The 14,411-nt window shown below is 42.0% G+C and overlaps 1 protein-coding gene across 2 annotated transcripts in view; it reads right to left on the reverse strand.

The window, feature by feature from the left end:
- The window catches only part of col4a2 (collagen, type IV, alpha 2), a 56,973-nt gene that overhangs the window by 21,625 nt on the left and 20,937 nt on the right, over positions 1–14,411 (reverse strand). For both annotated transcript variants that reach the window (XM_034575057.1, XM_034575058.1), the window contains exon 4: positions 13,777–13,857. In XM_034575057.1, coding sequence (XP_034430948.1) covers positions 13,777–13,857 — 81 coding nt within the window. The remainder of the gene's footprint in view (positions 1–13,776; positions 13,858–14,411) is intronic.

Genomic DNA, 14,411 nt, shown 5'->3' on the forward strand with positions numbered 1-14,411 from the left:
CTCTCCTGGTGTGTACGTGGGGGTGTGTTTGCATTTCTCATTCCTAAATAACAGATCTATTAAAAGTTTCCCCCGTCTGACGCCATAAATTTGATCAGACTGTCCCTTGGGTGAACGGATTTGGGAACGACCCACTAAGAACAGGATGGGAACACGCAGCCCAGCGCGCAAACCTCTGACCTCAGAGTGGAATAAAATAAATCAATAAACAACTGGCCAGAAGCCGCCTCCATTATTCCATCTCTCTGCCAAAAACAAAAAAAATATAGATGACATTTTGACTCTGAAAGGGAAACAGATACAGATTAAAACTTCAATTCAAAGGTGGGAAGTCAACAGAGGAAGGTTGAATGATGAATACAAGGAAAATATCAGTGTTGGATGAAACCATAACAGTGGCATTTTAAATAAAAGAACAAATCCTAGTTCTGTTTTTCATGGATATTCAACCCTGTATTTACTCTGTTGCAAACAAAGCTAATTCCTCCTGTTCCACATGTCGTGCCCCTCCAGTGATTGTATATACTGCATCTCCTCAGAAATAACATAGAATCTAAACACAAAGCATCGTGGTGAGATAGGACCAATGCTATGTGGTGTGTACTCTAACCTTTGATGTCATCAGTGTGGGACAGGGAGCTGAGAACGCCCCCCCCCCCCACAGAAACACCTGAGTGCTTTTACACAACACTCATCATGTCATGTATACTCGTTCTAATAAACGTATAATTCTGGTGAGTGTCTGTGAGCTGCCTGCTGCAGCAATGTCGAAAGAGTGACGACAGTAACTGAAGAGTATTTACAGTACAAATCAATCTTTATATATACCAAAGCACCTTTCCACTATAAAACACTACATAAAATAACTAGAATTACCACCCTGTGGTTGTATGCCTACAACAACCAGTGAAGTTTCAAATACATGTTTTTCTAGACTCATATGAGGTCACTGTAACCTTTGACCACCAAAATCTAACCAGACTTGAGATATTATGCTCAAGAAGCCAAAAACCTTTGACCCGTCACCACCAAAATCGTATCAGTTAATCTGTGAGTCTAAATGGACATGTTTACCAAATTTGAAAAGATTCTCTCGAGGTGTTCTTACGGAAACTTGTTCACAAGGCAAAAGAGATTTGCGAGGTCACAGTGAACTTGACCTTTGAGCAGTTCATCCTTGAGACAACTGAACGTTTTAAGTTTAAAGGAATTCCCTAGAGGAGTTTCCTGAGATATCACCTTCACAAGAATGGAACAGACGGATGAACAGACAAACATGGAAACATAAAGCCTCCAGCCACTTGCTGTCGCAGACACTGAGGCGTGAAAATAGTTTCTAATAAAACTGTTGTAAAATGTTTTAAAAACTGAATTAAATTGGGCAATAAAAGAATTAACAACCATACAATTGTTTAATTTCTAAGACTACATAAAAGCCAATTACTACTCTGAATTGCTCCATTGTAGTGGAATGGAGGGAAGGAAGCAAAGTAGAAAAGAACAAATGAAGGAAGGAAAAGTTGGTGTGGAAAGGGGATGTAAGAGAGGAAGTGTTACAGAATGATTTATGAAAGGAGGAAAGGGATAAAACAAAAGGGAATGAATGAACCTAGGGAAAGAAAGAAGAGAGGAAGGAACGTAGATAAGAAGGATATGAAGTAGGATATAAAGGAAACAAGGATGGAAAAGAAGGGGCCAGGAAGGAGAAGTGCAACACATAAACACTAAATATCGCTTCCTAACTCCCACATCAGGCCTCAGACGCTTCAGTGGATTGGGTCCCACTGCTCTGCGACCCTGCTCAAATATTTTTCTTGGACACATTTCTCTTGGACTCATTTCCTGAGGATCTGCATCCGAAGCCCAGAGAGGGAAACAGAGAATCAGCTCCCCTGGAGGGGTAGGGGGAATAAGGGGTTAGGGTAAAGCACTGAGAGGGTCCTCCACTGGAAGCCCCTGAGGAGGAATCAGGCAGAACAAATAAACATGTGTAGATGATGTTTAGATATCTATTAGTGTGTTTAGATCTCCTGGCTGTGGTCGGGGAGGTCAACCTTCTGGAACGCCGTGACGGAAGAAAATGTCCTGCTTCTAAAACTCCTAGACGATGAGGCCGTACAGGCAACAGGTGGTACAGGAAGTTATGAAAAACGGTCTCTGTTGCTATGGAAACAAACCTTGAGGCCATATTCTTTTGAAACATCACTTGAACTTTAGTATTCTCAGCTGCACAATGACAAATTCCTCTGACTCATCTGCTTAAAATGTCTCACGGGGAAAGCAAAGGGGATGAACTACGGGGATAAAAACAGATGACGTTCAGACAAACAGGAGTGATTTGTTTGTCCCCTCGCTTTGTTTCTCATGGAGATCTGCTGCTCTTTGTTTAAACGCTCACCGCACAGTGGTTTGGCCCAGTTTACATCAGCATTAATGTGTTTAGGCTCTAAGCTAATTTCTGCATGCACATGTCGTTTCCCACCGAGCACGTGCAGAAGTATGTGCCAGAGATCCGACGGTATTTCGGACCAGAGCGTGGGGGCCTGATAATGACCAGTGGTTAGACTGATGTGTGTGTGAGTGTGTGAGTGTGTGAGAGAGAGCGTGTGTGTATTGAGGGTGTGTGTTGAGGATCAAGACTCGAGGGGGGGATCCCAGGCTGAGAACAGAACAGCTTGCACCTCCAGCTATCCCAGAGGTCTCTGGGGTCCGACACCTGTGCTATTGCCTCATGGCGGAGGAACGAGGCGTCTCATGTCTGTGGTCCAAGCACATGTGTGTCTAAACAGGTCACAGCTGCAGCTTGCGTGTGTGTGTGTGTGTGCGCATGTGTGTGAGAAAAAGAGCGAGACATGCCGCAAGGTCTCAAACGAGGTGTCGCCCTCACCTCAGAGACCAGCCACCTGTGAGCTCGTGTTGGGTGTCGGCGTGAGTCTGAGCCTATGTCTGTGCGTAATGAGCTCCATCATGGGCGTGCGGCCTCTAATATAGTCCCACTGTTACATTTATCACTGCGATCTAATGACATTACACTTTCCATACAGTGGATCTCCCAGAGCGCTGTGTGTCTTTGTGTTTATAAAAGGCCCACAGAGGAAAACTCAGTTTCCTAAACAAACTGTTCTCTGACATTGAACATCACACCCCAGGGCACAGAAATATGTGCAGTAAATGATATATGGTGTGAAACTGTTTGAGCGGACGCAGCAGCAATGGGCAGATGAGAGAACGTTGTTTTTTTGTATTTTACATTAGGATTTGTTACTTTGACCCAAAGATGGTTTCACTGATAAAAATGACCTTAAAAACATTAATGATCACTAATTGTCAGCAAATAGAACAATAATAACTTTAGTGTTGAAATAATTAATAGCCCGAGTTTATTAGCAGATAATCAATCTTGCAGCCCATTGGCTATATTGTCTGATGAGGAATAGCCTTTGAGGGCAACGTCCAATATTTTGGGGCTTCTGGTGTTGACAGCAGATGTACACTGTTTAGAGTCTGACTGGTTCCTTTGATCGCACAAGTCACAAAACACTAACTGTGATACGTAGGTGTTTTAGGTCCATCTGAAAAGGCAATATAAGATAAGCGATGCATTTCAGTTAATGTGTTCTGCCTCCTTTAGTCTCCACATGGACCGTTTATCAGTTGTGTACAGGAGACTGGTCAAAATCCCCTGAACTCATCTGCTTGAAATGCTCCTGATCTCAACCAAATCCCATGGTCGTCCATTCATTTGTTGTTTCTATATTTTTGTCTCGATCGACACTGTTATCCCTGCAGCCACACAGTTTACGTTCATGACTTAAAATTATCAATGGATTAACATGTAATAAAAACTGTTAACTGTAAATTTCAGCTCGAGTCGACATTGCTCTTTACAACCTTTTCTTTTATAAATGGTTAGAAAAAAATAAAACAACGCACAGCAATGGGGAAAACCCGTGTTTGGAAAGTGAGAGTCAAATACCCAGCTGTGACACTGGTGCTTCTTGCCATGGACTTCAGCCAGTCACATTAGTGTCAGGGATACCCATAATCCTCAAGGTCTCTTTCTGCACCCTCTAACCCATCCAGCTGGCCCGGCCCATGGTCCAATCTTTGCCAATCTGGAAGACATTTTCCCACATGGCGATGCAGCACCCACTGTCCCTCCAGCTGCGATACACATTCCTTGATCGTTTGCAAGGGAGCAAATCAGGGCAAAGGTCCAAGCATGTGTATGGTTTACTGAGCAAATGAATGAGTTGATTATCTTGAGTACATAAATTACATCAAGTTGTTATTGTTAATTTGAGTAAGCAGCAGATGGTGTCAGTTGGGGATGGTGTTTTACCAAAATTGGAAACAATTGCTCCCAGAGACCTCGTCTCTGCTCCTGAGAAAAAACTTCTGCACTGAAAACATGCCTTCCTCATATAAGTGGAATAAAAATGAGAGGATTTAAAGGAGATCTAATTGTTTCCTCTGCAGCCGACCCCCCCGATGTAGATTTCACAACGAGGCCTGATGGGGAACACATGCCGTTGCTGTGGTGACCCAAAGCTCTGGTCACATTTTTCCTACTCTGAGGATCGTCTTTGTGGAGCAGAACATTTCCTGAGTGCAGCCTACAAATCAAATCCAAACGTCCCAGAGGAGGAACAGCGTGAACACCTTATTTACCCAATTTTCCTATTGTGGGAATACAGACTGAGACACATATGATAGATATGGAAAACATGCTGGGTGTTTGTGTGTGTTTTTCCTTGACAGGGAGATGGATTGAACTGATGAAACAGTTCCAGCTTGTTTATTTAAAGGGTGTTCGCAGCCATATTTCTCCGTGACCAAAATGAGACAAAGTGTGGTTAAGTTCAGAGAGCCATGGGGCAACAATCTGCAGACCACAATGTTTAAACGTTGTGGCTGAGAACACGTGGCAGAGAACATGGCATGAGGGCAAATTTGCCCTCACGCCATGTTCTCTGCCTGACGATAACAGTCAGGCTGCAGATGATAACAACAAGGCCAGTGTCTACCACCAAAATACACACAAGGTCGACTGAAGAACTTGGTTGTCATCATCAGTTTTCCTGCTGTCGGATGGATAACATGATGATGACAGTGTCAAGGGGACAAAAGGGCATTCTGGGATATCTAATGAAATAATCAAAATCAAGATTTCCTCTTGTTTTCACTCTCATGGTCAAGTACATTCAATTCTCTTTAGAGGACGACTTAAGATGTTTTTAAACAAATGTCTCTCAGGCAACACAAGTATAAACTACGCACGCTGTGGCTCAGGAGGAAGAGCGGTTTGAGGTTCGATGCCTGTCTCATTCCAAATGTCCATGGACAAGGTAATGAAGCCCAGAACTGGGTTCCACAGCACATCAACACAGAGGCTGTATTACTCCTGGATGTTTGTTTTTTTTATTTAATAAAACATGTAACCTCACAAAAGCTTTTGTTGGCTAATAAAATCCCTGGCCTTGGAAATATCACATATAACTGGATTACATTACTACGTTAGGTTTATCAGCCAGACATGCTGACATTTGTAGATTACGTTTCAGCAGACGAAGAGGATGTAACCCAGTCGTCTTTGGTCTTGTGCAGGCTAAATGAAAAGATGCAAACCCTCAAACTGTTGAGTATCGCTCCCGTCACAGTGCCACACAATCCAAGAAATCCAAAACTTGACAGACCTGATATTCCTAGTTAAATTTGCTAAGCTACGATTGTCTTAGCAAATGATAAATATTCCTAAGCACTTTACAATTACTTCATCTTTAGTAATAATATAGGACTTTTTGTGCATGTTACCCAGTGTTTGTGTGTGTGTGTGTGTAATCGTATATTTTAAAAAGAGATGCTCCTTTGTCCACACCAACAATAGTCCTCTTGTTCCCAAACCGCAACCATCACCTTAAAATGTGAGAGCGAGCCATTTTATTAGGCTCTTAAAGTCCGACCACAGATGGGTGCAGGACGGAGGGTCAAACCCGGCTTTCACTGTTATGGAAAAAAAAGAGAAAGGGACGGAGAAAAGAATTTCTTTTGATAATCGAGGCAGATGAAAATGTCAGTGGAGAAATATGATCGTAGCATTCAGTTTTCTGAGTTAAGTGGAGCTGTACTATAGAGTAAGTTTGATAGTTTGTTGACTTTCAAGCAAGGTTTGTTTCTCACATAAGAAACAAAAATTGTAAACTGAAATAATGTAAACCTTTATGCTGGTTGAAAATGTGGAAAAGTTACTTCTAGTGATGAAATAACAGCAAATTATCACCTACTCTGCAGATCTACCCTCTGTGAATTGTGGTTTGTCATCATGTTTCTCTCGTCTCACTATTTTCACTGATGTTGTCTCCAGATGCAGCAGGCAGCTGTTTTCAGAAAAAACTCGATAAACTCCAACACTCAGCCCCAATCAGCAGACGGACAGATTCTGTGGCTGGTTGTTGGAGCATTTAACAGCTGAAGAGCCAGATATTTTTCTCAGGAACTGGTGGATACCAAAGCAGAGCTTAAAGCAGCATGAAAATCCGACTTGGATCTGTCAGGTTGTCAGAAACATGACTCAGAATAAATGTAAATGTTGCTGTGTGTCAGCTGGATGTGTGAATACATATAACTGCTTGTGAACAGATTCTCCAAACAACTTTACGATACTTAAATGGATCACACTGCTGTGTTTAAAGGTTGTTATCAAGCCTGCAAGTTGTCAAAAAAGTAGATATATTGATTATTTTCGCATGAGGTAACAGTTTATCGATCTTATAAAAATCGTGAAATTGTTTAAAACCTAATTTTAAAGCGACACTATGCAATTTTTACTGAGCAACAGCGCCCTCTGCAGCCACTTGAAGTGGTTTTCATGTAAAGAAAAAGACAAAGTCTATCAATGTGTTGAGGCCTTTTTAACTGATCTAGAGTTCAGCATCACTCTTGAACTTGCTGGACCTGATTCTGTCAATTCAAGATGTTACCATCGGTCAGTTGAACACTTGTCACAGGAGATCGGACCTGCTCAGCAAAGAGTGGAAATGAAAGGGGCACCATTCTCTCTTATCCAGGTCAGTTTGTAATTTAAGGTAAAAAAGTTGCATCGTTTTGCTTTTACTTGCTGTTTTTAGAACAATTTGAACTGTTAAAAAGTTCTTTGCACCCCTGTCCAAAATGTATTTTTGGGATTATGGTGCTTATAATTTCTTTGCTCATTGATCTGTGTGTTCAGTAGGCAGATAGTTCTGAGTGGAGGAGTGAAGCCACACAAACCACATGAGGAATGTGTGAGGTGTGGACATTTAACGGGCTATTAAAGACTTTCTCCTAAGCTTGACTTTAATGTCTTTAACCATAACTTTTAACAGGTTCACACAGTGGCTGAGACGTCTTTAAAACCTCTGACCTGTAGCAACAGCCACCAATGATGCTTCTCTCCATCTTGTGTGTGTTACTGTACATCATCATCACTGGGCTGCGTTAACACACACAAACAGCTGCTGAGAGTCTGTTTGTCTAAGCTCCTCTCCAGACATGTCCTACTGCTCCACAGCTTTAATTTTCACACAGGACAAAGCCAGCTCATGATCCCCGCAGAATTCCTCTTTCCAACAACCTAATGAAAGAATATCCTTCTGGCTGAGAGTTTTAGTGAAAGCAGCAGGGTTGTAACCTCCCACCCTCCCGTACACTCACACTCACGTGCACCATCTTTTTTTATTCTAAAGTTTTACTCCACAGTTGATAGTTGTTCCTTGACAGGCCCAGTCAAGGTCGGAGTCAGGGTAGAGATCAGGTTTGCATGTTTTGAGATGAGGGACTTATAGCTGTCGTTATAAATCATTTATCACTGACATGTGAAGCTACAACAAGCCCCTAATGCAAACTGACATGCCGTGATACCGCGAACAAATCAGATCAAAAAGGTATCAGTCCTCCTCTGCTGTCAGACTAAAACTTTCTATCTGAGGAGATGAATCATGACCGGCCGCTGACGGAGAGGCAGCTTCAATCAGAGGAGCGCAACCTGATTTAAGGTCAAGAGTTATAGAGAGTTTATTTAATACACACAGTTGGGCACATTGAGACAGCTTCCAGAGGGTATGCAGGGGCCATGATGTCGGTTTCACATGCATATCACTACTGTCAGTTGAGAAACTCACCAGGGACAAAGGGAAAATTCCTGCTTTTCCATGGACTCTTGCAGTCCCCGCTGTAAACTTTCCTGTTTGAAATGGGCTGTTTACTTGACCTGTGGTGACGCTGGTTGCAGCTTTCTTTTTGAAACTGTAAAAGTGGCCTGCAGTAATTGAGCTGGGGCACGTAATGACTGATTGCGGGACTCAGTCCGCTGAAACTGCACCACCACAGTATATCACTAACCCAATTATTCAAAAGTTCAGTAAAGCTTCCGAGCACTGGTCACCTATTTATTCAAATTGTATTAATATTGATCATATCGTGTGTCCAAATCGCACTTAACTCAACACTGAACTTCCTTGGACCCTTAACAATACTCATTTCAAGTGTGAAGCCGGTAAGATGAATTGTTTTTTAGCTATGTGAGTCACATACAAACAGATGGAGCGATTTATGGAATTATTCGATAGATGTCACATATTTGCGAGTTTTAGGATTTGCTTAGAAAAGGTTTTATACATGGAGGGGTTGTAAAATGTTCTCACTGTGAAGAGGTCACGGTCGTGCAAGCACAGTAAAAACTCAACAAACCCACCGATACAGAGTTTACATCCTTCAGTGCAAACAACATATATTCAACTCTTTGATGTCTTTGATGAACGTACAGCATTCCTCTCGGTGCCGCTATCCTGTCCTTGAGCAGACAGGAAAGTACATTACAGTCATGGGTACTGGATTCAGAATGTAGGTATGTCTGGCTTGTTTTTCATGGAACAAGGAAATCTTTGCCATTTATAGCTTCGGCCAAACACAGACGATCTTGTTCCCACAAAAACAGGGACTGTCCATATTAAAAAAAGATCAGTGGAGTGTCATTGTGTTCAGCTTCCTGAGACGTGTGTCACTTCCTGCTCTTCATCAGCTGTGGCAGCTTTTCCCAGGGTGGAAAGGCCAGCGCATCTCCATCTGCACAGTGTCTGCGATGGTGATTAAAATCGTCACTTTCACACACACACCCACATTATCTTTCTCCCCCGAACACATCATCTGTCTCTCAATGCGTTTTTATCTCTGCTTGTCCACTCTATGGGACAGTGAGCTCATGCTGATGGACGCTACTGTTCGTTAATCCAAAGTTTCTATTTCCCAGTACGACCCGGGCGCCACTCCCCGTTTCTGAGAACTGAGGACAGAGAGAGACTCCCGGCAGCAACAAAAGACAGCATTGATCTCCTAAACATGTTTTCTGGTGAGGACGTGGGGAAGCTTGTGTTCAGTTTCTCGTGCTCTCATTGATTTTTCATGCTTGAGTCGGCTATTTTTACAGCACCTGAGATCATCCTCTCTATCTTTGACCGCTCTGCAGTTTCTTCGTAAAGGAGCCAACTCTATTGTGCGATTACAACTGTGCCCTTTCCCTTCAGCTATAAATGGCACTTTTGTGAACTATACTTCAGATGCTTTGTATGCCTAATTGATTTAGTCGTTATTCAATTTCAACTTGATTGTTCTGCCTTTTTATTTCCAATCTGAGGAGTCCAATCCACCACTAATGCAGGAGAACAATGAGGACTTTATGAAGTATGCTGTAGGCAGCTTGGTTTTTTTTCTGTGCGACTTCTCTGTCAGGGGCAGTGGGTGGTAGGGCCAGCGAGTCGGCTTGCCAAATCTCTGCCCTCCCTCCAAAGCAGAAAACCAGTGGAATTAACATATTTAGCCCCCACCAAACAATCCAATTCATTCTTCCTGTCTCTCTCACGCTCTCTCCGTCTGTCTCTGTCATTTGAATCCACTCAAAGTCTCACTGTCTGTATCATGATGCCTGTTCTACCACATGAAGTCTAGCATTCATTCACAAAGTACCTTGTGTGACCCTCTGTCCACTGGAACATAATTCATGTTCCTTTCCATCATGTATTACATTTTCATCTTGCATGGAAAAAAAAACTCTTTGGCATTAAATGATTTTGTGGCCACTGGGGGGTCACATGACGAGCCGTAAACACAACACTGACATATTATCCCCTTTTAAAGTTACAGAGAATAAGTTGCCAAGTAGTAGTTTATTTACACATCCAGCAGACACAAAGCAACAGTAGCTCATGTTTCTTGCCCCTTAAATGAATGGAAGACCAATGTTCATGCTCATTTTTGCCAGTTTTTGGTCTCCACCAACCATAGAGGGAAATCTTTGGCTCTAGGAATGTTCACCAGCTAGTCGCTAAGTGTGTCATCTGAAGCTGTGCACGTTTTCCAAAAATCAAGTTCACATGAATTTGATATGACACGCAGTTTGTGAATATGCTAGTGTCCTTGAATTTTCAACCCAAAACAAAATGAACGTTCACTTGGAGTCATGTTTCTGGCCGTTTCATGAATGGAAGTCCGATGTTAACGCTCATTTAAGCCCTGTTGGTTTCCGCCACCCACCAAGGGAAATATCTGGCTCGACCTATGTTCACCAGCGAGCCACTAACTTTGTATATTAGAGCTGTTTACCAACACTGATGTCTATTGGCTGTTTGGTGCTAAACCGGCAGCGTACAGAGGGTTTTCGGGGATTTAAGCCACTGAAATACTGAGTTCATCACAACAGGAAACACCGTTCATATACAAATAGTGGTTTGATTGATTTCAGCTTTAAAAAATACTGATTCCAACTTGACTTCTCCCATCTCCCACTGGTGGACATGGTGGAACAACTGAATCCTACAACCTCACAGAGCAGCCAAACCAAGATGCTGACATGACCACAGCCACCCATTAACAACCATCACCTAATCTCCACAGCTGCAGGTCTCAGCAAATCCAGGCAGCTGTGAAGGATCAGTTTGATCCGTCCAGGGAGGCGTTCGTCGTCATGACTCTCCTCTGGGGGGAAGAGATTTGGACGGACCGGAGACAGTCAAGAAGCAAGAGAGACGGAGGGATGAACACATCTGTGATAAAAGCCATCTTGGTTTCCATTGCATTCACAAACAAGCACATCTGTTGGGTAATGCATATTGGGGGGGGGGATTTGATGCAATGCAATACATCACAGACCACAACTAACGCACATAACACAAAGACAAATGCATATTGTCTGGATTCTTGGAAAGTCTTATCTATTAGTTAGAAATATAGCAAATTTGTAGTGGGAGAGAAATGTGTGTATAATTCATCTTTACCACATCAGATATTTCAAAAGCACTTGCACGATTGCCTCGCTGTTGAACTGTGCTACATAAATAAACTTGCATTGGATGTGTAGAAATGTTGGAACTATGACCAGAGTCATTTTGTACTTTTATCTCTTTTTTTCATAGATAAACCCTGAGTGATGTCGAGGTCTGACTGCCAAATAAAAAGCTCTTCACTCGCTCCACACAGTCATTATCACTTCTTCACTGAATTATCAAAACTCTTTCCCTCACATCTGGTTAATGCCGAGAAAGAGGAAGAGAGAGGTGGTCCGCTGACCCTGTCATCGGACCTTTGTGTCCTTCAGATGTGGAATGTGGAACTTCCTCTCTCCGTGCCTCCTTGTGGGGTTTCCTGTACCCATAGCAGGCGTGCAAGTCAAAGGTCAGACTACTGTAAAGTTGATCGGGGGAATTCTTGTTGCGTGCCAAAAGTACAGTTGCTAGACCAATCCCGTCTTCACCTCAGTATTTTCTTTTAAAGAATGGTTCCCTCAGGAGCCGTTCTTTGGGTCGGCGAGACGTTTCTGAGAGAACATTTCACTCCTTTACCACATCACACAGATTAAACTGAGATGTTAATAGATCCTATGAGCAGTTTTTTAAAGTGATAACAGAAACAGAGGAAATAGGTCAAATCTGCGGTGGAACATTTGTCTTTAAAACATACAATAGGTTAAACTAAATGTTCTGTATATATACTATATATATATATATTCCCTAGATCACTCATTCCTTTTATTTTTATCACTGTGGTTTTATTCACAGCAGATTAAGTGACTAATGATGACTTTATAATGAAATTCAGTTCTCTTCTTGTATTTATATTTACATAAAGATAGTTTATTTGCATATGTTCTATATGCACACAGAGACAAAGGATGTGTATATGCAACATTTACATATTAATTACCAGGTGTTGTTGAATTTTTTGGGCCCGAAAGTAAAAATATGTGAAAACAAACTGTTTGCAGATAAAATCAGCAAATATGAGCTTTTTTACAGACATGTCGGTATTGGCATTTATTTTTGCTGATATGCGTTGATATGAAAAAAAATGTACTGACTGAACGACACAGAAAAGATCTGCATTTATGTTTACATTTTATGTATAAAATATAGATCGTATTTTTTTTATTTGGAGTTCTATATATTTGTTTGTAGTTATCTGTGTTTCTTTCTTTTTCTCTTCTCTATTTATAGTTATTTATAATAAGGTTTATGGTTAAACTGTAAACTATCAAGCCTCAATTACAAACAACTTCTTTTTAAATATATATATATCTGCAAATATATATGTATCGGCATCGGCCTCCCAAAATCCATATCAGTCTGGTTTTAAGAAAAAAAAAATTTGAAGCATGAAGCAAGAATACCAGGGTGTCAGATCTATTTTGGAAGTTGACCTCCCCCAAAATGGTTAACAACATATTCTGTAGCTCAACCTGTTACAACTAAGCTCAGTTTGTAGCTTAGTTTTTGAAGATGTTTATTCCTGCACTCTACAAGCATGTGAGAGCTAAGATTACCCATAAACCAACTCTCTACTTCCCGATTTAAAGCTTGTGCTGAGTATAGTGTTGTCTGTCTGATTCTGAAAATAACAAAACTTTAAGTGTGTGGAACCTGAGTCCAGCTATCAGAACGCTATCAGACGATCTCCACAGCACATGTGAGGCCAAAAGCAGTTTTATTCATGCAGAGCCTCAGTCCCTCACTCAACATTTGTTATCTCAGAGTGTTTAGTCTACGTCTGTCTCTCTCCGATATAAAAACCCTCCGGCATCAGGGGCGTCTCTTTTTTCTGTCCGTCATTGCTCTGGCTGATGTGTCTCCCACACTCCACACACTCCCTCCACTGGGGCCTCCTCTTTCACTGAGGTTAATGGTTTGAACCTCATCACTTTAGCTGTAGCATCGTCTGATAAGGGTTTCAGAAAAATTAGTCTCGGCAGCATTCTTCCACGTGGCTGAATGCCCACTTCGGTCTCATAAATTCACATTAACCAACATGTTTATAGTTCATTGTTGTGATGCTTTGGTTTTCCACAAAAGGGCCTGATAAGACATGATGCTTCTATGAGTTGTGTGGTAACAGAGACAATGCTCACATGAGGCACAGATCATTACGTTCATTCTCATAGTTACACAACATCCACTTAGTATTAGCTTTAGCTAATCTGGAGGAATAAATATTATAAATCAAAGCAGCTTGGATGCTCTCCTTGGGTTTAAAGGATGATCCTTTCAGAGAAATTTGGAAAAAGTCTCCTTGTTATTGATATTAATACAGTTTGCAGGCGGTTTTAGGAAGCATCATGTGCGATCATGGCCTTATTTGGTATATTCCAGAGAGAAAACCAAGAGCTGGTTAACACAGAGGAAGGGAGAAGGAGAGAGAAATAGAGCGGCACGTTTACGGTGCTAGTTAGAACAGTAGTTGGAGTTTAGGACTTACCCTGCCACCCTTCTCTGGGAAACATTTACAATCTCCGCTGCAGTCTCTTCCTCCGCAGGGGCCGCTGTGCTTCTTCCCACCCTATCACACACAAAACACACAACATGGAGGTCAGGGATAGACTATTAGAGGTCAGAGTGCAGAGGTCAAACATACTCAAAACTGTAAAGCAGCAAAAGATTTTGCTGTCTGCTTTGTTTGCATAAACACAAGGGCAGCTATGCATCCATGTTGTGTTGCTTTCCTTCCTCTTGATGCATTACATGGGTCACAGTGTGGATTAAATTGTTGTGTAGGTGTGACCGCCTGTGTTTGTTTACAATGTGGTTTGTGACACGTGCATGCAGTGCTGTTGCACGAGTGTTGATAGTTGTTGCTTTCCTGTCTGCGCAGTTGAGTAAATTGGTCCACTGTGCAGAGAGGATGTTTAGGATGCGTCTCAAGTGACTCATGATGGACTTCCAGACATAATGGACAGCCATGAAAGTCCTATTCATCAGAGAGGCTGCGTCCCGCCACTGGACGGGCACAATTTGTCTTTGGATGTCTGCATACCAACAAAACCACCCACTATCACAGGCCGATCTGTGCGAGAAATGACACGAGCACACACACACACGCAGCCCATGAGGTCA

This window comes from Hippoglossus hippoglossus, chromosome 21 (assembly GCF_009819705.1).
Source record: "Hippoglossus hippoglossus isolate fHipHip1 chromosome 21, fHipHip1.pri, whole genome shotgun sequence".
Lineage (NCBI taxonomy): Eukaryota > Metazoa > Chordata > Actinopteri > Pleuronectiformes > Pleuronectidae > Hippoglossus > Hippoglossus hippoglossus.